The sequence below is a fragment of the Lepidochelys olivacea genome (genome assembly GCF_965140295.1).
Source record: "Lepidochelys olivacea isolate rLepOli2 genome assembly, chromosome: 2".
Classification (NCBI taxonomy): domain Eukaryota; kingdom Metazoa; phylum Chordata; order Testudines; family Cheloniidae; genus Lepidochelys; species Lepidochelys olivacea.
The window spans coordinates 101,085,525-101,112,782 of NC_140412.1; the positions used below are offsets into that span (position 1 = coordinate 101,085,525).

Below are 27,258 nucleotides of genomic sequence, written 5' to 3' on the forward strand. Positions count from 1 at the left end.
AAACTAATCTCATGGGGTTTGGTTGTTGTTTTTTAACTGATTTGTGATTTGTGATCACTTGGGGTTGAGAATTCCAATAGCAGCGGAAGACTCCAGGGCAGATTGTGCTCAGCAGGGGACGAGCTGAACCCTTTCCTCATTAATTTACATTCTCCTCCCTCCCCTTCTCCAGGATCCTCTCCCCGTATCCCCGGGTCCCTGGCTGTGGCTTCCGCTGGAAGGAGCCACCAGAGGAGTCACTAGAGAGCCGCAGCCCCTGTCCAGCTCCCTCCTTTCCCCCTGAACCTGCCGCTCTCTGCGAATCCCGTTGCCCTGCCCCACCCGGGAGGTAGCCACGCCCCCTTCCTTTCTGACGTGTTCCTGGTTCTTCTTGCTTCTGCCCTGCGCTGATTGGGGCTCGCGGCGTTCCAAAGGGGCGGGCTCACGGGGGGATTTAAACTGCAGCTGGCCGCAAGGTTCGGAAAGGCTCTCGTTCTGCTGAGATAGCCTGGTGCCACGTGGTGAGGTCGCTCCGGGTAAGTGGCAGCCCCCCGCCAGGGTGGAAGGGGGCTCCCTGTCTCCGCCTGTTAGTTGCGGGGTCCGCCCTAGCTCGAGGCTTTGGTGGTCACTTTGCACCCGGTCTGGCAAAGTTTGCTCAGGCTCTGTTTCCCCATGATTCTCCGGGCGGCCAGATGGCGGGGAGGGGGCAGACAAATCCCCCCTGGTGCTGCTGGGAGTAAGCTGCTGCAGCAGCTGACGGGGAAGCTGTGTCACTCATGGCCGCGGCGCTGATTCTGTCCCGCGGCTGCCGGTCGCTGGTGCGTGGCGGCCTGCGGCCTCGCAGATGGAGACCTGCCCCGCTCCGCTTGGTGGTGAGTAGGGTGGGGATGTGTGTTTTTTGTTTGGTGGGGATTCCCCCTGCCATGCTGCGCATGACTCTGACGGCATCCCTCTCTGAGATGCATGGGCCGTAAGCACGTTCTTTGCCCTTCCCCAAGTCCGCGTCCCTTGTTCGGAGAGCAGGGATCGGGCCGTTTAACCCGTCCTCCCAGCCGTAATCCGCGCCCGCAGACGGGGGCTCTCGACGTGGGTGGGGATACGGGCCACACTGGGACACGACGTGTCTGCCACTTCGTACTGGGCGGGGGGTGCTGTCTCCTCCAACCGCTGCGTCTTAAATACCCAGACCCTGCCAGTGGTTAAACGGTCTGGTGAAGGAAACCTGGGGAACTCAATGTCCTGACCCACTATCTAGCCTTGGCCCTCATGCCCAGTTCTCTAGCCTGTGGCTTGCACTGACTGACCGTGGAAACTGGTCACCATATGATGCAGCATGCCTGCGTCTGTAGCTGCAAGAAACTCACCATGTCCTGCCTTTCATTTCAGGAAGCTGGTCAATAGGATGTCATCTCTGCAGTGCATTATTTGTAGATGAAAGGGCAGTTTTCCCCATCTAAACGAAAGAGGTGGTGGCAAAAAATAGCAGACAATATAATGACTTTGGCTGTCAATAGGTCTAATGCTTCCAGCTAACCTAGAGCAGGTGCTATCATCTGGGGCTCCATCCTGTGGGCTGAGAACACATTTTCCTACTTTACAGTCAAGCCACACTTCCTCTTATGAAAAGCATAACTTATGCAATCGTGTAATCTCAGTGGTCGTGCAAAAAGAAATCTGAGAAATCAGTGACAGTACTTCATAGTATTTAGCTGGTTCCTTTGTAGTACTTATCAATAACTCTAATATTCTAGCCATGTCTTCTTTGGTATGACTAGCCAATCCCCTTTGGAATCTGGGGCGCAGGAGTCTTAAGCTCCTTCCAGAATATAGACATGGGTCTTTCAGTACTGACCCAGAAGGCTAGCATGATCAAGTACTACTTTTAAGTGTGGCTTAAAACCAATTCTGGGGTGAGGGGGGGTAGAGATGTACATTTTTATCAGCTGACTCAAACATGATTCCCCCTGAACAGAACACATCGTATCTTTGTATCCTAGACATTACCACTTACCCACTGGGGTTGCTATGGGAACCACAGCTCACCATGTTTATTATTGTGTAGGTCTTGTAGAATTTTTAAAGTTCAACCATGGAGCACTGACATCACTTTCTGCATTTAATTCCCTTTTAAAGGGGAAAAATCACAAGTGAATAATCATAGGACCTTGAGAGGTCATCTAGTCCAGTCCCCTGCACTCATGGCAGGATTAAGTATTATCTAGACCGATCCTGACAGGTGTTTGTCCAACCTGATCTTAATCTCCAATGATGATATTCCACAACCTCCCTGGATTATAATAGTGGATTACACATAGTGGGCTCACTGACTACACCTGGAGATGATGGCTGTTGGCTTTTCTGGGAAATCTGATGGGCTAAATTGATTTGATCCTGATTTGAACAAGAGTTATGTGTCGATGGCATTCCTTCCTCTGGTCCAGGCTGAATCAGTTTCTGGCTATTTGGGCAAGAACGCTGAATGAGATGGAAAATATGTGGTCACTAGAGAACTTGAGCATTTGTTTTGGAAGAGTCCGGGCCCTGACCAAATTCAATCATAGGTACTGAAAATCCCAGATTCCCCCTCAAAACTGAGTGACTTTAGTTAAGTTTCACATCTTATCACAGTGTCTTAAGTGTTAACTGTTTAACTATATTAATGAGTGCTCAGGTGAAAGACATTACAGGGTATGTCTATACTACCTGCCAAATTGGCGGGCAGCGATCGATCCAGCGGGGGTCGATTTATCGTGTCTAGACTAGACGCGATAAATCAACCCCCCCCCCCACCCCAAGTGCTCTCCTGTACTCCACCACTGCGAGAGGCGCAGGCCGAGTCAATGGGGGAGCGGCAGCAGTCGACTCACCGCCGTGAAGACACCGCTGTGAGTGATGCTCAGATGAAAGGCATTAGGGTTTGAATACGTAAATGTCTTTCTGGAGTTCCATGCCTCAGTGTGTTCCCATTCTAGTGAGGCCAGAATGTTCCACAATATGCAGTTATGAAGCAGGGTTTTGTTTTTTTTTTCAAACTTAGGGCTTGGCTACACTTGCAAGTTACAGCACAATAAAGGAGCCCCAGGTGCATTAGCTCACTACCCGTCCACACTGGCAAGGCACGTAGAGCGCTCTGACTCTGCGGCTACAGCGCTGCTGGTACTCCACTTTGACAAGTGGCATAACGTTTGCTGCTCCACCGCTGGAGCGCCGCAGTGCCAGTGTGAACGAGGTGTTGCATTACTGCGCTCTGATCAGCCTCCGGAAATGTCCCATAATCCCCTTAAGTCAAGTGGCCACTCTTGTCATTGTTTTTGAATCACTGCAGGAACGCAGATATGCCCTTTGAAAGCTCTGTTTCTGACAGCCGGCTGCTTATCTGCTCCAAGAGAAAGCAAGCCATTTGTGTGTGTGTGTGTGTGAGAGAGAGAGAGGGGCGGCTGGGGGGTCTGCTGCTGTCTGAACTTACAAGACAGCATGCAGACATGCTCTCAGCCCCCCAAAAACCCACTCTCCCCCCACATACACACAACACACTCCCTGTCACATTCCACCCCCCCCCCCCACATTTGACAAGCACGTTGCAGTCACTTGCATGATGGGATAGCTGCCCATAGTGCATCGCTCCCAGTGCTGCTGCAAGTGCCACAAATGTGGCCATGCCAGTGTGCTTGAAGGTGTCAGTGTGGACAGACTGCAGCGCTTTCCCTACTGCGCTCTCTGAAGGCTGGTTTAACTCAAAGCGCTCTACATCTGCAAGTGTAGCCATGCCCTTAGATGGCTTAACTGTAGAGTCCTGTGCAGATACAAAATTTGTATCTGCATCTGACCCACAAACATGGTCCATGAATAGATATCTGCAGATTTGCAGGGCTCTACCTTAACTTCAGTTTAAGGGTGCCGGTGCTTTCAACCTCAAGGAGGATAAATCAGTTATCTGACTTAAGTGCAGTGCTGTCATCCTCTCTCATTGCTGAACAGAATGCTATCAACAGTTCCATAAACGTTCAGCTCTGTGTGTGGAGGGGGAAAAAGGCTGAAGAGACTCCACAAAACTTCTGCTGAAAAGGGCCTGCCAAAGAGTTTTTTGCGAGGGTAATTAGCATAGTGACTGTGACATGCCAGTACAAGTTTTTCTTGCTGGTTACTTTTTTTGCACAAGCAGAAAATGCCAATTTCTACCATGTAGATGCTCACTGTGTACTCAGTTTTTTGTCCTAGAGACAGCATCTGATGCTGGCACACTTTGGCATCTAAATATTTGGAAATAAATGCAATCCCACGAAGTATTTGTAAAGCTTATTTTTATTGCAGGGGGGAAAAGCTAGAAATTCCTGGTTAAGTCTCTTATCTGAAATGGTTTTCATTTTTTGGGTCAGATCCTCTTAATACTGCACCAGAGTTCACTCTTTATACAGAAGAGGTATTTATTGGGTGGGTTGAATGAGATCACTTTGAATATACTGTTCTGAAATCTAACTACTGAGAAAGTGCTGATTATCCCCATGGGAGGGCAGAGGTGAATAAAGTTTCTTTAAAAGACTAAATATGCTCTTCTTCCTCCTCCCCTAACACCACAAAACTTGGTCAAGCATAAAACTCAAGGCTGATGTCACATGGTATCATCTGGCTATACACTGGCTTCTTGCTAAGTAGCATGATGAGATCAATCAGTCTCTGCAGACTGCTTTTGAGTAACTGAGGGCAGGCCTTACCATGAGGCAAACTGAGTGCCAGACTGTGGGAGGGCGCCACTAGGACCCAGAGTGTAGAAAATTGTCTGCTGCTGGTGCATTTGTATTCTCTCTGCTCTAGATGCACAAAGATGGTGGAGTGCTGTGCTGGAGGAAGGAGGGCACAAGAGACATAACTGGCAGGCAGGAGAAAAGGAGAGAGGTAATAACAGAAAGCAGCAGGAGCTGCAGGGAGAGAGAAGAGGAGGAGCCTCTTATGTACCTCTGTAGCACACCCAGGAGCTTGAACTGATTAACACCAGCTTCTCGGGGAGCTTCCTGTTTCCTGCTGCTTCCCTGATCCCACTTGAGGAGAACAGGCAGTCAACTGAAGTATAGGAGCCAGTTAGGCCCTTAAGACGCTGATATCCTCCCTCACTCAGGCCCTGCTACCAGCCTGCTTATTTGTCCCCTTCAATTGAGTGTTGAGAGCCTGGCATGGAACAGCAGTCATGAGTGAAAGAAGAAAACACCCCTCTGGGGCAGCATTCAGAAAAAGGATGCTTTTCTAACTAAGCAGGAAGGAGCTCTCCTGAGATACATAAACACAAATGTTCACGGTGAGCCTTCTGGCCCCAGTGAGGATGTGAGTGGTGAGGAGATGCCTGATCTTCCAGTTAGTCAGAGTGCAGGTGACAAGAGCTACTGCAGCATCCATGTCAAATGGATGTAACCATGCACATTCTGAAGAAAAGTGTAGATCAGAGAAGAGTGTTGTGGAGTCACAAGAAACAGCTGCTGCTGAGTTCAGTTCCTTAACTCTAGATGATCCAGGACTGTGGACACACTTGAGCAGTAGCCTGAGGGACTTCCCTGGACTGCATGAGTCACAGCAAGTGAAAAACTTCATGTTCCCCAAAGACAATGAAAATAGAAGTTTCCATCCAACACATCACTGGCATAAAATACCCAATGGTGACAAAGTGGAGAGGCCATGGCTTATGTACTCTAAAACCCAGAATGCTGCATACTGTTGTTGCAAACTCTTCCAGTCTAATGTTCCAGCCACATTGGGTTCTACAGGAACAAAGGACTGGAAAAATCTGGCTAGGAATCTGGAATGCCTTGAGAAGGCAGCAAATCACCAGAGAGCATTCCATAGGTGGAAAGAGCTTGAGATGAGACTAAGGTTAAAGGCCACCATAGATGATCAGCATCAAGAGAAGATTGCATCAGAGTCTCTTTACTGGCAAACTGTTCTGAAAAGGCTCATTGCCATTGTGAGAATGCTTGCTACCCAAAACCTAGCACTGCATGGCACTTCAGATCATCTGTATGTGCCAAACAGTGGAAACTTCCTTAAAATTGTGGAGCTGTTGGCTGAGTTTGAAGCTGTACTCCAGCAGCATCCAAGAAGAATCACCACCCAAAAAATGTACACACACCACTACCATGGAAAAACCATTCAAAATGAGATCATACAGTTACTGGCAACAAAAGTCAAACAGAAGATTGTGGCAGATCTGAAGTCAGCAAGATAGTACTCTGTTATTCTGGACTGCACACCTGACATCAGCTATATGGAACAAATGGCTTTAATGGTGCATTCTGTAATAACAGAACCTAGTGAAAATGTCCCTGCAATGATGACTGTCGGAGAACATTTTCTAGAATTTATTGACATTGATGATACTGCAGGAGCTGGTATGACAAACGTGCTTCTTAAAAAGCTGGAAGATATGGGAATTGCAATAGCTGCCATGAGAGGTCAGAGCTACAATAATGGTGCCACCGTGAGAGGAAAGAACAGAGAAGTGCAGACATGGATCCGACAGTTTAAACCCTTGAGGTGTTTTTTGGGGGGGAGGGGCTGTTTTTTTTGTTTTGTCCCATGAAGTTCTCCTTCATTGAACTTGGTGGTCAGTGGTGCAGCATCAGCTTCTAGTGAGGCTGCTGAATTTGTTAATGTAATGCAAAGCATCTATGTATTTTTGTCTGCATCAATTCATCGATGGCAAATTTTGAAGCAACATGTGGGAACATCCTGTCTGACACTGAAACCACTGAGTGCCACACGATGGGAAAGTCGAGTGGAGGCGATAAAGCCTATCAAACACCAAATTGGGAAGATAGATGGTGCCATAGTTGCCATGATGGAGGATAATGCTGTGACCAGAACAGTTCATGAGAGAACAGTGGCAGAGGGAAATGGAATCACCAGAAACATACATAACTTCACATTTCTGTGTGACTTAGTGTTGTGGCATGACACACTGTTCGAAATAAATGTTCGAAGCAAGAGACTCCAAGGTGTTGACCGTGATATATCGGGAGCAATGGAACAACTGAACAAAGCAAAGACATAACTACAGTCTTAGTGGTCAGATGCGGGATTTCAAAATGCTCTGAAGAGTGCACAGAAGTTGGCAGAGGAACTTCACACTGAAGCTATTTTCCCACCCATTCAAGAATAAGTCACCGAAGAAGTCGACACTTTGATTACGAGGCATGGGATAATCCCATAAGAGACCCCAAACAACAATTCAAAGTTGAATTCTTTAACCAGGTGCTAGCTTGTGCAATACAGTCAGTTGAACATTTCATGCAGCTCAAGAAACACCGCAGTATATTTGGGATGGTTGTACAATATTCCAAAATGCCTCACTATACCTGAAGAAGACCTACACCAGCAATGCAGGCACTAGAGAAAGTGACACATGATGACATGTGTGATATTGATGCAAGTGATTTAGTTGATGAACTGAAAGCCCTTTCAAGATACATTTCAGCAGGATCAACTCCAAAGGCTCTTCTGGAATATGTGCTGTTCAGGCATTTGAAAGTTAAGTGTTAAGATTTTTGAACAAGGTATTTTAAGTTCTCCTTTACTGGGGTAGGTAGCAGAGCAGTACCATGAGAGGAGAGGAGTAGAACAAGAAGAGGGCAAAGTGAGACCTTTCAAAGTTTTGACCCAAGCGAGGGGACATGGGGCGTCATTTGAGCTCCCTGCCTCAGGTGCCAAAATGTTGTGGGCCAGCCCTGTCCGTGACTCCACAGATAGTTTTATTATGTTTTGAAATTCTAGAAGGCTGAGTGGTCAAGAATGACTAAGAAATAGTTATTTGCTACTAATTGTCCCTGAATGTTTCTTGTTCCTTAACTCTCTTGCAAGCAGTGGAAAGGAAATCCGCTCCTAAATACAGGTGTTCTAGTATTTTGCAGGAGTACAAGAACGGGCAAGAGTTGGTGTAGTGTAAATGGTAACACAGTATTTGCTATCTAGGTGCTGTCTTGCATTTAAACTTGCAATATGTTATGTTCCTTGTCTAATTCTTGAAAATACAACTTTGGAAAGAGTACCCAATGCAGAATAAACAGAATACTATGAAAGAATACTTCAGATTAAAATTACAACTCAAGCTATACTTCCAGTACAGTATATTTACATATTGTAATGGAATTGCTGTCTCTTTACAAAAAGGTATAGATTTAAAGTTGTGTTGTTTTTTTTTAAAAAAAAAAAACAAAAAAAAACAAGCAAGATACATGATCTTACTAGAATAAGTTGGCTTTAAATTGATAACTGCTCAAAATCAATTGCATACATTCTTTCTGCTGAAATAATTTGAATTATGCTTTCATAGTATTGGTCTCCAATGTTGTCACTGCTTTTTTGTTTAAGAATTCATTTAATCTGCTTCCATTCAGCTGCACTCTCCTGTCATGTGATCTCTGGACTGACACAGCAAGAACTCCCAGGACTTGACTATTTTGCTGTGTTGCAGTTTCGAAGGGTGGAGCTCTAGTGTTAAACTGACTTCCTCTTTAAAGTTTATCTGAACTGCTTTACCAGCTTGGCTGTATCACGCTTAAGGCTCTAGACACTGAACTACTTCTCTTTCCTCTTAGAGTTTTCAACAACTTCATTCTGATAAGAAAATGTCTGTCCTTGAAAGACTTTTTCAGCACATTGATGAACACCAGGATCTCTATGTTCAGGTAAGAATTCTTCCACACAGCTATTAAACTACTTAGTTCTACTGTAATACAGGACAAATAAATTTGTATGAAATTGAAAAGCATCTCAACAGGTGAGACTGATTAAAGGTCAGCTTGGTGATTTGTATCCTTTGGTTCTATTGGTTTCCCAGTGATTTAAGTGGCATGTAACTTATGGTTGGAGAGACTATAAACAGCATAATTTTAAATATAATTGTATACTACCCTATTATAGTAAAATGTCTAAACTTCTAGTGAACAAGTAGGAGAACTTTATACTAAAACCAATCATTTTCAAAGTGCGTCATAAATTGCAACTGAATTTCACAACAGACCTACAAGGTAAATGCTTTTACAGTGGGGAAAATGTTCAACTTGCCATGAACAAGGCCTAGAGGGAGTTGGTGTCAGAGCCAGGATTAGGATTTAGTAGTTCCTAGATTCCAGTCCTGTGCTGCTGACCGACTTTCTCTTACTTCAGTAAATATGGAGAAACTAGAAATATCGCTGCATTACCAAACATCCCATTAGCTAATGCCTTTGACATGTGTCTGATCACTCTGGGAATATCTGGACAGTACAAAACAGGCTGCTGCGTGCTAGATCTTCACATGTTACTAAATGAGGATTGTATTGCAATTCTCTTATCTAAAACTCTGGAGAGACTTAACTACAATATAGTGCTTAAATGTTGTATAGCTCTTGTGTCTATAAGAATATAGGAGTAATCAGCACAGGTGCCCAAGATTGTATTCCTGGGCCCTCTGGTAGTAAGGCGAAGGACTAATAGCTTTCAGAAAACTATAGCTGGCACTAGATGTTGAAACAAAGCACCACTGGTAGAAAGACCTTGTATAGACTTGAGGTACGGCATGTTTTTGCTGTAGTGCATTTACAACCTAGTACTAAGTCAGGAAAGAGTTAACACTTTCCTCCTCTTGCTACTGTATGTGATTGGGGGGTGGGGTGTTCCTCAAAAGCCAGCTCTAAAGGAAGCTTTTCCAATTATAGCAGCCATCGTATATTACTAACCCTCTTAAAACAGAGAAGGCCAGAGTCAGCAAAGGGTTAATATCAGGGGTTTTTTGCCCATTAAGTAATGTATTTCTAAAGTGTCTTTCATCAGCTACTCTGAACAATCTGGATTGCACACGAATGCTGTAAAACCACTCAAACCTTTTTCCCCTATAAATAGCGGCTGGCCCAATGGGTGGCAATCCAGAGTGTGTCGGCATGGCCTGAGAAGAGGGATGAAATCAAACGAATGATGGAAGTTGCTGCCAAGGACATCGAGCGGCTGGGTGGCACAACTCAACTGATGAATATTGGCACCCAAAAGGTATGAAGAGATGCTCACCTAGTTGCTACCCCATTACTAGAAAATAATTCTCAAGCAGAATACTTGCATCCTGCATGCCAGTTAGATTCCTGACAAAGCAACTAACTATAGGCTGCAGCCTATATGTGGGTGACCAGCAGTTGCCCAAATGGAGACATATGAGCCTGCTCCCTACTCCCCAGTCTGAAGCCTCTTGTTGACACTAACTTGCTCAGCTGCTGAGAACTAGTCCACTTCAGATCCCAGACCTGATCCCTGAATTAGGTATGGTGGGAATCTGTGCTACAACTTTAAATGTTCTGTGAGCTGGGATTTTCTCTGAAGCACCGTAGTAACAAGAGTCTGGGATATATTGGGAACAACTGAATGTGAAGAGTCACAGTACAAGCAATATGTTACAACATGTGTGACCACACAACTTAAATCCAGGCCAGCAGATCTTAAATGTTGGCTTTCATACATACTGCTGCTTCCATGAGTGACTAGAAGATGCTATTCTGATAGGTTCTCTCACTAACTGGATCTTCTAGGTTTAAAATCTTGTTCCTCTTCCCTCAGAACCTTTAATTTAGAATATGCTACATCTAGTCCAGGCAGGGCTGGATGCAGCTAAAGCAACACTGACCATATTTCTCATATTAAACTGGTAAACTGCGGTTACCAGGAAAACGGCACAGCCGAGTGTGTGCATATTTTCCCTTATACTTACAATGCACATGACTTCCTTGGTAAAAGTTAAAAGTACTTTGTCCTGTAACTAAATTATGCCTAGGTTTTTGGAACTGCACAGACCATTCCAACATAACTGTGGCTACTTTAGTCATGCATAGTCCCTTATAAATTGCTCTTCCTCATACATAGTCTAAAGAATGATCCTTGCCCTATTTTCTTTTTATCTAGATTAAAATCTAGTTCCTTAATCTTAAAGGGAATTTAAAGCTTGTTCCAGGTAGTGAGGTGACTAATCAAAAGTTAAATATTTGTAAATGTTTACATTTGTAAATGGCCTTCCAAACATAAAGATCCCTGAAAGACCATGATGCTATAAATTTATTTCTCTAAATAGCACCATCCCTAGCCTCATTATGCTTATTACACATAAGCAGTACCAAAAATGACTGAAGGAATAGGATTTGGCTTCAGAGGTCTCCTGTTGCTTAATTCCAGCCAAATGAAGGATATGGTGAAGCTGCACTGAAAGTGAAGCATCCGTCCTGAATTTCTTGACGTGATGCAAAGCAATTATTTTAAACTTCTGGCCCCACAAAAAACCTGCTCACCTGAGGAGTTTACTGAGTGTTAAATTGACTGTTGGAATTTCATCCAGTGAATATAAAACTTCAGGCTGCTGTATTCAGTTCTCCACTGAAGTGCATTTGAACATGTATTTTAAGACCGCCTCAAAAGTGTTGGTTTCGTATAAATATTTAATCTCCTTATTTGATGTGGTACAGTAAACACATGGCATGTTGCCTAACGCTTCAACAAATATCTTACTGTGTTTTTAGGCTCGGCCTCTACTACATGTGCAGCCATGGTTTTGTAACTGGTTTGTGATGCAGTTTACCTGGCTAAACTGGTCCTATTTTGAATTGTAGCCACATGATCGTTTTGATAGTATTAACTTCACTGTCCACTGTAGCTTAGACCATGTCAGTGTTTTGCTACTTCCACGTGGCTTGTAAAATCATTGATTCTCTGTCACCTGCACAGTGCTGGAGCGCTTAGTTTGTCAAAAACTTGCGGGGAAAGAGTCAGTCAAAACTACTCAAAGCATATGTTGTTTTTAACAAAACCGAGTGTGCATGCATTGGTATTTAATTACTCTACAGAGCCAAATTAAGGATCTAAAAACTGTGCTTCTAAGTACTTTATCCTCTCCTCTATTAAAATGCATCCTATGCTAAAATTCCTCTTATTTCTAGCTCCCTGATGGATCAGAGATCCCACTACCTCCAATTATTCTCGGCAAACTTGGCTCAGATCCACAAAAGAAAACAGTGTGTGTTTATGGGCATCTGGATGTCCAACCTGCAGCCCTGGATGATGGCTGGGACAGTGAACCCTTCACCTTGGTAGAAAGAGATGGTAAGATGGGAAGAGTCCAGCAAGTGTTCTCTTAAACTGGGACGATCCCCCCTGTGGGGAGGAGTGGAGAATGGAAGAGCTTGCAGCACTAATTTTCAAACCTTCCTCTAAAAGTGTTAAGAACAAAATGGTAAACAAGCCCTGCCCTTGAAGTAAGGGGGAAAATGTGAACCCTCAAATTTCCAAGTTCGACATATTTTCTTCCCTCTCGGACAGTCCAAGTAGTGTTCATACCCACAGTGAAATGGCGGTGTTGAATTTGCCATCGGTTTCCATGGTAACTCACTGGTCATAAGCAGGTGTTCGCTAGGGCTGAATTCTTGTGCTGTCAAAACTAGCAGGCCAGAGCAAGGCAAGTAGCTCTGCATCACCTCTTGACCCTGGGATTCTGGGCTGCAGCAGGCACAAAAACCACTTCTGGCAGAACTTAAACAGTCCCCTATGCCATGGTTACAGCACCTTCCCTGGGCTGCCCTGTGCCTTGCAGCACAAGCCAGAATGGCCATTCTGGCATCTGCTTCGGCTTAGCTAGGTGGGGTTTGGCCACTGCACTAGGTGGCATCACGGAAGACTGCAAGCTGTCTTGCACAAAACCTGTGCCCAGGGGAATTTTTCCCCCTGGGCAGACTGGCATCAAAGGGCTATAGGGATGAGGGCCACACTCCTCTTTGTGAGCAGGAGTAGTTGCAAGATCTCACCCACAGCCACCAATAGTAAAGCATGCTGAAAATACTTTCTCCCTCTCTCCTGATTCTTTAACGCCCGCCCTGCTACGGTGGTCCCTCCCCATGTTTCAGCAGATCACAAGCTATTTTTATGGTCCTGAGATTCAAAGGCTGTATGACAAAATCTATTGGAAAGATAGGCTACATTAGTTTAAATAGATCTTGATGCATATGCATCAAAGTTAACTATCAGTGCCTTGCAAACAGGCTACTTAAGCCTCTTATCGCTTTTTGATAATCACTTGGTGTTAGCCAGCTTCATGTGCTGGAGTAACTTGGACTTGATCGTGTATAGTAAGTCTGTCTAAATCATTGCTGGTAGTTAGAGCAAAGGGCTGCGTGCAGTGTGTCCTTGTTTTTGGCCCCACTGTGCCACTGAAGCAGCACAAAGGGGGTAGTAAAGCGGTGCATAACAAGGGCTGATGGTTCCTCTAGTGTAATGAAACCTGAGGCTTGCTGGAATTGGTTCTGCCCTGCCCTGCCCTGCCCTGCCCTGCCTTGCCTTGCCAGTGCTGGCACGTAGGGGGCATAGCCAGAGCTCTGCTGCAATCAGGCAGTCCTCCCAGTGTAACGTGTCTAGGAGTCCTGAGACTGCTCTGTTCTGGTTCCTGAACCAGCCCAGGCTGGCCTTAGGTTTGTAAGGCTGGAAGATGCATAAAGGCAGCATATAGACACCTTTACTCTTAGCTCTTCTGCTGAGCACATCTTGGTTAGACTCCAGGACTGAGCTCATAGTGCTTAAAGAGGTGCCTATTCATTTAAAACCTCTTGGCTCGAGTGAACTATATTAACCTTCAAGTCTTCTTATTTCAATGAAGCAAAAACAGTGTAAAACTTTGCCTTTTGACTATTACCTATGTTTAGAGGAAGTATGTGGTGTCTCTTCAGAAATGTGTTAGGCTAAAGTATCATTTTAATAAAATAGCACAGGGGTGGGCAAACTTTTTGGCCCAAAGGCCACATCAGGGTTGCGAAACAGTATGGAGGGCTGGGTAGGGAAGGCTGTGCCTCCCCAAACAGCCTGGCCTCTTCCCCCTGGGACCCTCGACCCATTCAACCCCTCCCTGCCCCCTGTCCCCTGACTTCCCCCCAGGACCTTCTGCCTCTTATCCAACCCCTCACTCCCCACCGTCCCTTACTGTGCCGCTCAGAGCAGCAGGATAAGCTTATTAGAAAGCCTGGGAGGTGGGCGGGTGCAAGTTGTGCTGGCCGCTCGGTGGCATAGCTACAGGGGAGGTGGGACAGCAGGGGCCGGGGGCTAGCATCCCTGGCTGGGAGCTTGGGGGCCAGACAGGATGGTCCCACAGGCCATAGTTTGCCCACCTCTGCCCAAAAGGTTCCTTTCCATTTTTTCCCAATGCCAGTTGTCAGCCTTTCTGTTGAAAGTGCTAAATCAACAATTCTCCTCACAACCTCAGCCGAGCCTTGATGAACCTTGGACTCCGCTGAAGCCAGCAGCCTCATCCTTTACGTTCTGGTGTGGGATGGGGCATGCAACTACCCATCTGGGTACAGCAGGAGGGACAGGAGAGTGAGTGCTTCTCAAGGGCCCGTCCACAGCAACTGAACTATACTCCCCACTTACAATCTTATTAGTGGCCCAATCTTGATATAAACCAGTTTGGCTCTGTCTATTACATGAGACCAAATGCTGTTTTAGCTCCATTTCTGACCTGTGCCACAGCCCTGGCCCGTCTCCTATCACCTACATGGGCTCTAGACCCCCTTGTTCTTACACCTGCTCATGCCCAGGCTTCTGCTTGCTCCATCTTTCAAACTGGTTCTTTCACCACACTTTCTTTGGAGGGAAGTCTGCAACCGCTGCCCTGCCAGTAAGGAATGCATCTTTCACAGCGGCTAAGACAGAGGTGGGCAAACTTTTTGGCCCAAGGGCCACATCAGCATTGCAAAACTGTATGGAGGGCTGGGTAGGGAAGGCTGTGCCTCCCCAAAGAGCCCCCCCCCACACACACACACCCCCTCAGAACCCCCAACCCATCCAATGCTCCTTGTCCCCTGACTACACTGACCCCTATTCACACTCCTACCCTCAAAGAGCTCCCCCCCCCCAGGACTCCCACACCTATCCAAACCCCCCTGACTGCCCCTTTGCCCCATCCAACCACTCCCTGCCCCCTAGGACCCTTTGTCCCTTATCCAACCCCCCCTTTACCATGCTGCTCAGAGCAGCAAAGCCCTGCCGCCTGGCGTTGCGTCGCGCTGAGGCTGCAGGGGAGGGGAGACGGCGGGGGAGGGTCCAGGGGGCTAGCATCCCCAGCCAGGAGCTCAGGGGCTGGGCAGGACAGTCTTGGGGGCCGCAGTTTGCCCACCTCTGAAATAGCACCAAATGCTTGATGATTAGACTTCTAAATGTACAAGGCTGAGACTTCAAATGCAGTCTAGCTGTAGTTGCTCTTGCTGTCAGTCTGTGTTCAATTGATACAATCATATCAGAGATTGGAAGTTGAACTATGTAGGAAAGCACTAATTATAAAGTATATTTCTGGACTATACCATTAAAATTTTGCTAGCAAAATAAATGTATACACCTAGTATATTCTATTCCTTGGTATGAAGGTGAACCTGGTCTACAAAATACCTCTTTAAACACCAAATGATTTTAAAAAGCAGTACCCTGCAGAATACCCATATTTCTGAATATATATGTTTGTGGGGGAGGGGAACGAATTCTATGCGAAGTTACAGATTTTTAAGCTCAGAAGGGATCATTAAATTATCTATTTTGACCTCCTGTATATCACAGGCCATTGGATTTCTCTCTGTTACTAGGCCCTGTGTTGAACTCAATAACTTGTTAGACTAAAGCATATCTTCCAGAAAGGCATCCAGTCTTGATTTAATGACTTCAAGGAGAATCCACCCCTTCTCTTGGTAGCTTGTTCCAGTTGTTAATTATTCTCACTATTTTAAAAACATGCCTTAATTCTCATTTGAATTGGTCTTGGCAGCTTCCAGCCACCAGCTCTTATGTCTTTCTCTAGTAGCTCAGAGTCCTTTAGTACCTGGGATTTAGAATACTTTCCTGGTAGTACTAGTTTCCCTGTCTGATGGTCCGTACTTGGCTGTGGAGGAAATAGCAAGGACTTGGCCCTAAAGTCAATTTAGAGCTCTTGTGACTTGATCACTTAAATGTTCTCCAACCATGCTTTTTTCTGCTGCATTTTCATGAAAATGAGTTTTCGATCTTGTAAAGATTTTTTTTTTTTTTCCAGTGGAAAACTTCAGTGTCTGTCAAACCTGATGCTAGGCCACAACTCTGAGCCTAAAGCGTCAAGTGACGCTGGCAGAATCTGAGGCAAAGCTGAAGACACATTAGTGCTAAGAATGTCTGATGTGAGCAGCGTATTGCTAGCATATTAAGGCTTGCCTGTGTGGGTTAAAGTATATCTGGGATGAGCTGTATGCATAAGACTTCATACAGATGTTCTTCTCCCTGTATCTGGCTACCGTAGGAAAACTGTACGGGCGAGGGTCAACAGATGACAAAGGTCCAGTGCTTGCCTGGCTGAATGCCCTAGAAGCTTATCAACAAACTAAACAGGTATTGTACCTAGAGTATATTCTGCTAAACTCAGCTTGTTAGTATAAGGCAGTTCAAAGGTTATCCTAGCCACAGATTAGTCAAAAGTCTAGTGAATGATACAGTAATTGTGTGGTATCAGTCTAAGATTAAATTAGTACTGTCATTTTGTGTAGGTGGACATTCTATTCTAATTGCTCAATTTAGCTCTAGCATAACTAGTTCATTGACAGGTCAGCTTTGTGTCTTTCTGAGCAGCAATTAGGACACTTGTTAGTCTTACTCCCTCAGTGTTTCTTATTAGCCAAACATGGAATGAGACAAATCGGGGGGGGGGGGGGAATGCTGAAACCTCTTGCAGGAGAATCAGTCAAGCCTAGCCAGGTCCACTAAGGACTTTTTGTCAAAAGCTGCTCTGCTCTGATTTTTAACAAAGTTTGACTCTGAGGAGTAAAACTGACACTGCAATTTGAGGCTGGGAGAGGCAGATGAGTTGAGATTGCCTCTGAATTTGCAACTCTGCCAAGTTTAGGAAGATCATCTAACTTGAAATAGGAATATGATCAGAAATGTAGTTCAACTTGCCTATTGAAAATCACTACTGAGCCTCAACAAGCTCTATATTATAGTAGCACAATAAAGCTGACACTCTGAGAAGTGACACGTCTGTTTTTTCTTTTTAGTAAAGTTCACTGCATGTTCCTTACATGCAATCATCATCATCCTTCTTTAAATAACACTTTGGTACCAGCTGCCTCTGTTTTCAAAGGAATTATGAGTAGATGGAACTGTTCTCCTCTCTGTAGTAGGCAGTCTCTATGGGCTTCTCTTATGCTAATAGCATCTGCCTAGGAGATCTGGGGTCTGATGTCTTTGGCAGACTCTATCCCTCTGCCTCCATTTCTCCACCTGTAGTAATGTGGATGACTGACTAAACTATTTATTTAAAATAGTACATACAACTAGAGGTGTGTATATATACAACTACTCTTGTTGAAAGCTAATTTAATGCCAAAATCCTCTTCCTAATTCTAACACAATGAATTACACAAAATGTAACTAAGATCATGGATGAGGAAGATCTCTCCAAGTACTGCCAAGATGGGATATGTTTCTGTGGGAAAGAATGGTAAGCATAACTGCTGAAAAAGCAACTAGCTCTTAAAACAAGCACAAAAGGGACCACAGAAGTTGCAAGGGGGACAGAGGTGCCTGAATACAACAGTTAGGCACCACTGGCATTACCAACCCCTGCTTGGTTACCTACAGAGTCAAGCAGCAGCTAAAGTCCCAAGACACAAGTTTCCACCAACAAATTCACGAAGGTACCTACATTTCAGCACCTGGGCTGGGCCAGTGCTGCCCAAGACCTGATACTGCCCAGCAGCTCATGTGTCTGATACCCAAGCTCTGATAAGGATCACAGATTAGGCTGTCTGTCTTGCCTTTGGGACTTGATCCAGTGGGTACTCTCTGAGCACACCACAACCAGACAAAAGGAGAAGGGGGTGCCCTTATCCCTCAGGACAGGGGTAGGAGCACTTCTCTGGGCTGTGTGAGACCCAGGGCTCAGATTCCACCTGAGGTGGATCAGGGACTTGAACCTCCCACATTCCAGAAGACCTCCTATCCACTGGACTATGGGGGAATTGTGGGGCAGGCATCTCATTCTCTTCTGTTGGAACTTGTTCCACTGTAAAATAAACACAAACTGGTCCAGCGAATAAGTGACTCTGTAGTGGTCAGGACTCTCGCCTGGGAGGTGGGAGACCTGAGTTCAAATCCCTGCTCCACATCAGGCAAAGTGAGGATTCAAACCCAGATCTCCCATATCCTGGATAAATACTCAACCACTGGGGGCTGCTGGTATCCCCACCACTACCCCTTTGAAAAAGGACTGACCTGGTTTATGCATCTCTCTCCAGGAGTGAATCCTGAGTAGAGGGAAGCACATACCTCAGACCTAGTGCCATGGGCCTAACTCCCTTTGAGGAGCAGGGCTTCGGCCACACCTCTCTACTCAGCAGTTCCTACTGGCTAGCTTATTTGGCTTTCTGCGCAGCATTCATGAATCCCCTTTGGCACATACCTCTCCCTATGCATCCTGTGGGCAGCCTGGATTTCTGTTTCAGGGTTGTGAATTCCACTAAGCAGGAGGGAGCTGCAATGCTTAAGTCCCCCTTGTGAATCCCTCCCTAACAGTGAAAATATTCTTCAAATAGAACATAGCAAGTCTGGCCTGTCGTCTTGGGAACTGTGTACTCTGAGCTTTTGCTGATAATAAGGACTTTGCATCAGTAGAACTGCAAGCACTCCCTAAAGTTACACTAGTGTTTGTGTCATGGAACTAGAATGCCTGTATTCTATACTTTAATCGCAAGCACACCTAACAAATATGCATGAAGTGGTATCTGAGCAATGTTGAATGTCTCCATGCTTGTTTCACTCCAAAGGAAATCCCAGTGAACATCAAGTTCTGTCTGGAAGGCATGGAGGAGTCTGGCTCTGAAGGCCTAGATGAACTGATTTTTGCTCAAAAAGACACTTTCTTCAAAGATGTGGACTATGTTTGCATCTCTGACAACTACTGGCTAGGCAAGAAGAAGCCCTGTATTACATATGGCCTCAGGGGAATCTGCTACTTTTTCATAGAGGTAAAGTCCTGAAGAGTAAACCCTTCATTTCTGTATTTTAAACTCCTGTTGCTCACAAACTGAATCTCATCTCCTTTTTGTTTTAAAGAGCTGTTATTTTTAATTCTTGGCATTAATATCCATTGCTGATCTACACTTTTATTTTTAAGATGAGCACTTATGTCTTCCAGTATGATAGAACTAGCTCTATTCCTGTATGCCCCAAGCATAGCACCCTCACCCCCCCCCCCAACTCCCCATGAACAACTGTCATACTTTGGGAGGAGGGTGTACCTCTAAAACTGTTGTACAGGATATTTTGTTGACATTAGCAATGATTCAAACATCTCTAGTGCCAAGTTGTAGCATGGATCTTTTAATCTAGGCAACTGACGTCCTGTAAGTGAGCTAAGATATATAGGTTGAACAACATGGCAGATGTTTTTGTAAGTACTGTAGACTTATGCCATTGAATCAGATTGTAAGGCCTTTGGAGTAGGAAATGTCCTATGCTACACTTGTACAATTTCTGGCACAATATGGCCCCAGTTCTGATGGAGGCCTCTTGCTGCTATCACGCTCAAATAATAAACTGTCTCTCTGCTCCAGATGCTTGCAGTATAGCACTGTTACCTCTGTGTGTTTGCTGACCTTTACTTGGGGTATAGGCCATTGAGGGGCTATTAAAAACCACTGACGAAACTAATGTCTGATTACAAGCTTGTTTGCATCAAACCAGGTGGAATGCAGTGACAAAGACCTTCACTCTGGAGTTTATGGCGGCTCAGTACATGAGGCCATGACCGATCTCATTGCTCTGATGGGTAAGAGAAACATATTTGCCTTTTATGCTACAGCATCAATGTTGCCCAGTCCATGCTTGAGTAACTGTCCTACATATAATGCATAGTAAAGAAGCTCTTCCGTTATAGTTAAAACTATTAATTTACACTGTAAAAGGCTCCAATATAAAATTTACTAGGCACTATTTGACTGACTTTAAAATTAGCCAACCCCACTGAAATGGTGGCTTTCCAGGAGAGACAGGCAGGAGAAACTGCAGGCAAAATGCCCTGGTCGCTGAAATACCCATCTGAGGAAGGAGGAGTTGTGTTGATGTTTTTTCCATCAAGGGTTTTTAGGGAAAGCTGAGGAAGATGTTGACTTATGGTCCTGGAGCTCACACTTGTCCATAAATGGCTGCTTCCCTGCCAGCCATCTTATAAAATGTAATGTACAACTCTGTGTTTGAAATCAGGTTCTTCCATGGAGTCTGACAAAGAGGTTTATAATTCAAGGAAATGCAGGTCTTGAATATACCTATTGAATGAGTCACTTCACAACTAGAGCTGACCTGAATTGACAAGTATCCCTTAATTGGGTTGTACGCCAGTTGTAGCTACCCTATTTATGGTATATAGAGAAGGCTTTCAGTGGGTTAACTAGTCCTCAGGAGTAGCCTCTAACCTGTGTCTCTAGAACTGCATTTCTTCCTTTCTGTCTCCTGACAAAGGAAGCCTTTAAAGAAAGCAAGATTTCAAATGACATGGGTTGCAATTTTTAACAGTAACTTGGAAGCAACACTCTCTGAAGAGTGGTACTTAAGTCTGGTTTCAGACACTGATCTTACAGGATTTTCTTTTGCAGGCTCTCTGCTGGATAAAAGGGGGGAAATCCTCATTCCTGGCATTAATGAAGCAGTGGTGCCAGTCACTGATGAGGAGCTGGAGTTGTATCAGAAGATTGACTTTGACCTGAAGGAATATGCAAAAGATGTGGGAGCAACAAAACTACTGCATGACACAAAGGTACAGTGCCTTTCTTTCTTTTTTCTGTTCCCACCTCAAATTCCTCTTTCTGCTGTACAAATTCAAGGTATTCTAGACTGAAACATTCACTGCATCTGTGAGGGACACTTACAGCTGCCTCAATAGATGAATTTGGCACTGAATTAGTTTTTTTTCCATAGGCAGAATATCTTGACTTCAGCACAAAGCTCCTGCTGCTACATGCTAGTGTGCACTGCATTTGTAGTGAACTAGGAAAAACTGGCTTCTGGCTTTGCTATAAAACCTATCCCAAAGGGTAGATAGCATGTATCTCCCATGGAAGTCTCTTCCTGTTGTTGTATAAAATTGTTACCTACAGTAATATACTATCATCATAGTACAAACACATCAGACTTTTCTAGTGTATGGCTTACACTAGTTTTCAAGATGACCTGAAACACCTCAGTCTTGATGTACCTTACGTTAAGGTAATATTCAGAGTCTCCCTAAGAAGAGCACTGATCTTGGCTAACTAGGTTAGTCTAGGTTCCTAAGTGTCGTTCCTTTACACATTCTTAGATTTAATGTCTCCTAGCAGCAGTTTCACTTCCCCAAATCTCCTGTGTGAGAGAGCCAATGAGAAGGCAATCTGCATCCTTACTCCATTGAGCCTGGATAGAGGTGGAAGGGTGTTGTAGATAAAATAATCACTCTTAAAAGGTGAATAAATATCCTATTTCTCTACCTATTAAATGTAGAGGAAACACTACTATCTCAGATGCAACTAATAAATGTTGGTGCTCTTCTAGTGCTGATTACTGTTGGCATGACTGCATAATCTGACAAAGTCCCATAGCTAGTTCTTAACATGTCACCAGACTCTCAAACTTTAGACACAAGCTTGCTAAGTCTGAACTTCCCATGCATAACCACTCCAAAACAACACAGAATTCCTCTGCATGCTGTTCACATGTAGTAAGGTACAAGCGTATTACAGGTCTGCAAGCTGAACGTACACACAGTTTCCTATGCCTATTCATCTCTGATCCTAAAAGGCAGAACATTGCTTTCTCAGCCTTGTATAATCCTTTCCCACAAATTTTGCACTCTGCACCCCCTCCGCCACCTCCCCAAAAAAAATACTGGTCCGTCAAATACTGACTTCCCAGGCTGACCCTATGCTTCACTGGCCGTTCTACACATCACCAACTGTTTCCAGATTAGATATGAAGGAAGAATCAAATCGGTTGGCAAAGCTTTTCCTACTATCTGAGCACCTTAGCCAGTCAGAAATCCTAGGTAAATGCAATTTCAAGATGAATTTTTGATTAAGTGGCAGTCCACTTAATGTTGCGCATCGTATGGAACTTATTGAGAAGAGCTGTTGCCCCACCACTGGGCAAACGTCTCCTTTCAAGACTGCTTTTATCAGGCCTAAACTGAATTTTCAGGGTAGGAATTAACTGACGATCTCTTTCAGAGAGGACTAATTCAGATACTGTATACGGACATCTTGTGCAAATTGCTGCTTCAGTTGCGATCTATGCTTGAACCAGACCGACATGGTTTAATGCAGGTTGTCTTGCCCACCTTGGGTAACTACTTTTGGTCTTGAAATTATGGCTATAAGTAACTTTAATAATTTTTCCATTCTTCTGCAGAAAGATATCCTAATGCACAGGTGGAGATACCCATCCTTATCTCTCCACGGAATTGAAGGAGCCTTCTCTGCATCAGGAGCCAAGACTGTGATTCCAAGGAAAGTAACTGGCAAATTCTCAATCAGGCTAGTGCCAGACATGGCTCCAGCAGATGTTGCCAACCAGGTAGGTATAAGTTGGGAATGGCTGAATCTTTGCTTTCTTAAAAAAATTCCCACTTCCACCCTTGTACACGGGTGGAACCATGTTAAAACCCTGCAACCACAGCAGCAGTTCTGTCTTCTCTGCTGTCCTTTACCTCCAAGACCTTTTATTTGGATCCAGCAGATGTAGGATGCATCTTAGCTCTGACATGACCATAAACTGAAGTTTTTGATATGGTGTTGGTGTCTTAGTCCAGCTGTGATAAATAGTTCATAACTTAACAATAAATACCTAACTCCAGCGTGCATTATGCACTACTTGAAAGCATCACTTGCATAAATCTGATACCTAGTGGGTTGACATCCGCTGAAGGTGAATAACTTCTGGAGTTGGCTTAGTGAGCTTTCACTTTAAGGTTGGATCTTACAGGGGGTGGCAACTTTCAGGGTCAGACTTTCAATAGCTCAGCATCCAGAAACCCCCACGGAGAACCACCAAGCAAGTGGGGCTTTTCTGAAGGTCTGGCCATCCTATGGAGAAGCTCCTTGAGGTAGGGGTTGTCTCTGTGCAGTACCTAGCCCTGTGTAGGGTTCCAAGCTGATTTGGGGCTTCTGCCTGTTACTATAATTCTAACGGCAATCTAGCCGACTCTTAAACTAGCTAATACTTTTTGTTCTGGAAGTTGGCCTCTTGCTAGTCTAGATTTGTGACCTGTTAATTGACTCTTTATAATTCTAGCACTGCTCGCAAGGTGCTTCCAATATCCAGGAAGACACTGTCCCTGCTCGGCGTTTGTGTTACAATAACAGCCTCCAGGCAGACCTTTCCTGCTACATTAGCTTCACTTACAACCTGTCTATCTAGTAAGACAACCCAACAGGAACTTTGTATGACACTTCTGAATGTGTTAATCCTAGACTTCTAATTGCTCAATCCTTTGGTACCAAAGGTTCAGGATTACCTCACCAAGAAATTTGCTGAGCTGCAAAGTCCCAATAAGTTCAAAGTACACATGGGCCATGGTGGAAAACCTTGGGTGTCAGACTTCAATCATCCCCACTATATGGCTGGCAGAAGAGCAATGAGGACAGGTCAGTAGAATTAAAACTTGGGAATTTAAGTCTAGCCCGTTCTGACACATCAAATGTTGATCTCGCTAGTACCAGCACTAAATGGTGATATCAATGTAGCAGCAAGATGTCAGGATTGTACACACAGTATGGCTGGTAAGCATGGAGCTATGCAGGTGTAATACCAAGATGTACATGGTCATATTTGGTCAATACTAGGATGAAAAGCCAAGGGGCTGCAGCAAGTAGTGGTTCAATAGGAAGTGTTTTACCTTAGCATCATACTAAAACCAGTCCATTACTCTGGCTTAATGTTTTTGTGCATTAAGCTCTAGAAGTTGGAATCAGGAAGCCAGTTCTACCTTTGGTTGCACCCATATAGGTCCTCCTGATAGCAGCAAACATTTGCCACCAGTGGGTCAAATCTGCCCTTCCGAGTTCTTTGGGATCCCTAAAGATGGCAGGTGATCTAGTAAGGAAGCATGCTGGGGAAGATGCACTAACTCAGGAAAACTGACACAAACTATTTTTTAGTTTTTGGAGTTGAGCCAGACTTGACGAGAGAGGGAGGAAGCATTCCTGTCACTCTCACCTTCCAAGAGGCAACAGGCAAAAACGTAATGCTGCTTCCTGTTGGAGCTGCAGATGATGGTGCCCATTCTCAAAATGAGAAACTGAACAGGTAAGGGACACTGTGGTGTCTGGACAAACTGGGTGGAAATTTTTTGACCAAAAAGGCAAATTTAGCAACAGCCAAAGCACTTCAATTTTTCACTTTGTTTTCCTTCAATTTTATTTTAAAACAAATATTAAATGCCCCCAAATCAAAATGGTTTTGGGTTGAATAAAACATTTCATTGGTTTGGTCAAGTGTAGTTTTGGAACTGCAACCATACCAAAAAAAGCAGCTATTTGCACAGCTCTGCTTGTTACTGTACAAGTCTTGAAATGCACCAGTACCTACCTGTGGCGCTGGTTGCGATCTCTCTCTTCTCTCAAAGATTTTTTTGTTCCTTCTGTAGAGGAGCTGTGGCTAGCTATGTACCTCTGTATACTAAATGCTCACTGCATACAGTCGCTTGCAATTCTACAGTCTTGCTAGCTTCCTCTTCACATAACTTCTCTCACACTGTTGATCTGGCAGCTCTTGATGCAGGCAGAATGATGTCCGTGGGCACTCACAAGAGACCAGATCAGACTAATGCACAGAACTCTTCTCCCCAGGTATAACTACATCCAGGGAGTGAAGCTGCTTGGCGCATACCTATATGAGGTATCACAACTAAGGGACTGAGCTAAGGAGGTGAAAATCCCAAATATGAAATCATTTTGTGGTTCTGGAAATCCTGCTGACGAGCGAGCTTAGACTACCGAATACCTACAGCTTTACTTCTCTCTCCCCCCGCCCCCCCTCCATTTTTCACCCACCAACACTCAAACTCCTGCAGCGGAAAAGCATCAGGCCCCCACTCTAGAAGTCTTGGAACACCCAGTAGCAAAATACTCTTCCAGTGCACACTCCACGTCTTCTGTAGCTGAAGAAATGGAATGAAGAGACCCTTTCTAAGGACTGTCTCCAAAATCTGACAAGTGGTTCTGAATCACTTCACACCTGCCCTTTCTGCTTCTTTGAATCAAGCCTATAGCTTGTCATAGGCATTCTTTCTCCTGGCTTGTTTAAAACTGAAGTGAGAACTAACAACTCTCCTCCAACTTAATTCAACTAGCTAATCCACTAAAAGAACTCAACATCTTGACCATCAGCAGTTACTGAAGGAGGTTAATCTAGACTCCATGGTAAGTCCTGGAAGCACTCCATGACAGACTACAAAGGGTATACTGGAATTTCTGCAAGCTGTAATGGGGCCATCTCTGCTGCCACGCTGACGAGGAGAGGGGTGGGATTGCTAATTTGTTGTATGTAGCTCTTGCTGCTCATGCTTGTTGCATCAAGGTCTGCAGACAAATCTGGATATAAAGCATGCAATGAAACTGGCATTTTTCTAAAGCTGGCTTTGTTCTTATGTAAATTCTGCTAAATTAAAAAAAAAAAGATGGCTCTATCACTTGGCTGTTGGGTTTCTTTCAAATACTTTATCTGAGACTGTAAAGGTCTATTCTGGCCCATGAACACCAGCCCACCCCCATAAAGGCCATGAAAGAACTAAGTGGCTTTTTTGGTGCGAGAATATCCTGCTTAGAAGGAAAAGCAGGGAGGAGGGAGGGCAGCACTGAGTGCTATGGGCAATCATATCTGTTGCACGACGCCTTGGCAGCCCTGGGGAAGCTACTGTAGATGTGAGCATGATTATAAACCATCTAAGAGTGAAATGAAGTATTAAATCTTATCTGCTTGCTGTGGAAATGCTCATAATGAACTTCTGGTTGACCATATAGGATTCATTAATAGGTGGAAGGCTTTCCTTTATAGCCTACCTCTAGTTCTGGAAGTGTGTGTGTCTTTTTTTAAATACTGACTTTGCATGCAATGGTTCAATTTCTAGGTGTGCTTATTCCTGAACCATGCAAAAACATTCCAGATAAAATGCAGTTCCATCTCTCAACGCTCCACTCCCCTTGCCTTGACACTTCTTAATCTTCTGGACGATGGACAGAGTTAACTACCTCTGTAATACAAATCAAAATATGACTAAACCCCTCTGGGGCAGGGAGAAAATACCAGCCATGATGTAAGGCATAGGACAACATCCCTGACTGTGGTAAGGAGTAGTGCATGACCTGCTAAAGAAGGTGAATGTGGGGTGGGAGACTAAATGTCCTGTTCAGCTAAATACATGTACCTCTCAATGAGGGATATTGAGGAGAGGGTTGTGACATGTACAGTTGTATACATGTCCATGCTCAGGAAGGGTGTCTTGCAGTCTTCTACAGTACCCCAGGCAGTCTTCTACAGTACCCCAGAAACCACAGCAGGAGAAGCAGAGAAATGGTGGGTCACTGCTGGCCTCGGCAGGGTGAGGACAAACTATTAGGGCTAGAATTTTATATTTGGTGGGTGGGTATTTGTAGTGGATTTTGTTTTTCTTTTAGTTTTTTAAATAAAAAGAGGTAAGGGCAGTGCAGGGACTTGAAGAGGGGGGCTGATCTGGCCAGGTGGCCTGGCAATGTGTGATCCTGTACATGAGTGGGTGTCAGATGAACATACAAAACTGGGTATGGATGAAGTTTTTGCTGTTCAAAGAAAATGAAAGAGGCCTACTCTGAAATGCTGAGGGAGGAGGAAGAAGCAGCAGCAGGCTTTGGCTTGCCTACAAGGAACACCAGACAAGATTGACCTAAAATTAAACCTAATTCTCCCCCACTAAAAACATTGCTTTCTTAGGATGGTATTTGATTGGTGACAGATGGCTACTGTTATCCACACAGACAGCCATGGTTTGAATAGTTTTTTGGACATTGAAGCCTATGCCGTAGTGTAGTTGAGAGTAAACTGGATTTACTTGCTTTTTACTTGGCAATTTGGAGTTAGATTAGATTTCCCATTACACTGCTGAGGGCATGCACTACATAATCTTGTAATCATTGCTTGTTGATACAAACATCTTCCTTTTGTCTGAATTGTAGCAATCTTCTAGATCCTAGTAGTGGCTTGTATACATGAAATGAGAATTCTTTTAAT

General features: G+C 44.5%; 1 protein-coding gene across 2 annotated transcripts; it reads left to right on the top strand.

Moving 5' to 3' along the window:
• The first annotated feature begins 366 nt into the window (after positions 1 to 366).
• On the top strand, positions 367 to 25,673 carry CNDP2 (carnosine dipeptidase 2). Of its 2 annotated transcripts, none has more exons than XM_084619064.1 (12): positions 367 to 515; positions 8,559 to 8,648; positions 9,844 to 9,987; positions 11,913 to 12,075; positions 16,274 to 16,362; positions 18,795 to 18,995; positions 19,714 to 19,798; positions 20,622 to 20,782; positions 22,405 to 22,569; positions 23,498 to 23,639; positions 24,153 to 24,300; positions 24,843 to 25,673. In XM_084619064.1, exons 2-12 carry the CDS (start codon positions 8,589 to 8,591, stop codon positions 24,910 to 24,912), a joined length of 1,428 nt encoding a protein of 475 aa, XP_084475190.1. In that variant the 5' UTR covers positions 367 to 515; positions 8,559 to 8,588; the 3' UTR covers positions 24,913 to 25,673. The 2 variants fall into 2 exon arrangements, with proteins under 2 accessions (XP_084475190.1, XP_084475189.1); XM_084619063.1 differs by lacking the exon at positions 367 to 515 and adding an exon at positions 711 to 851.
• Positions 25,674 to 27,258: the final 1,585 nt, after the last annotated feature.

Coding starts and splice junctions, on each gene's coding strand:
- CNDP2 (XM_084619063.1), top strand. CDS start 756: ATGGCCGCGGCGCTGATTCTGTCCCGCGGCTGCCGGTCGCTGGTGCGT. Junction 12,076..16,273: donor CACCTTGGTAGAAAGAGATG/GTAAGATGGGAA, acceptor TGGCTACCGTAG/GAAAACTGTACGGGCGAGGG. Junction 19,799..20,621: donor CGATCTCATTGCTCTGATGG/GTAAGAGAAACA, acceptor TTTCTTTTGCAG/GCTCTCTGCTGGATAAAAGG.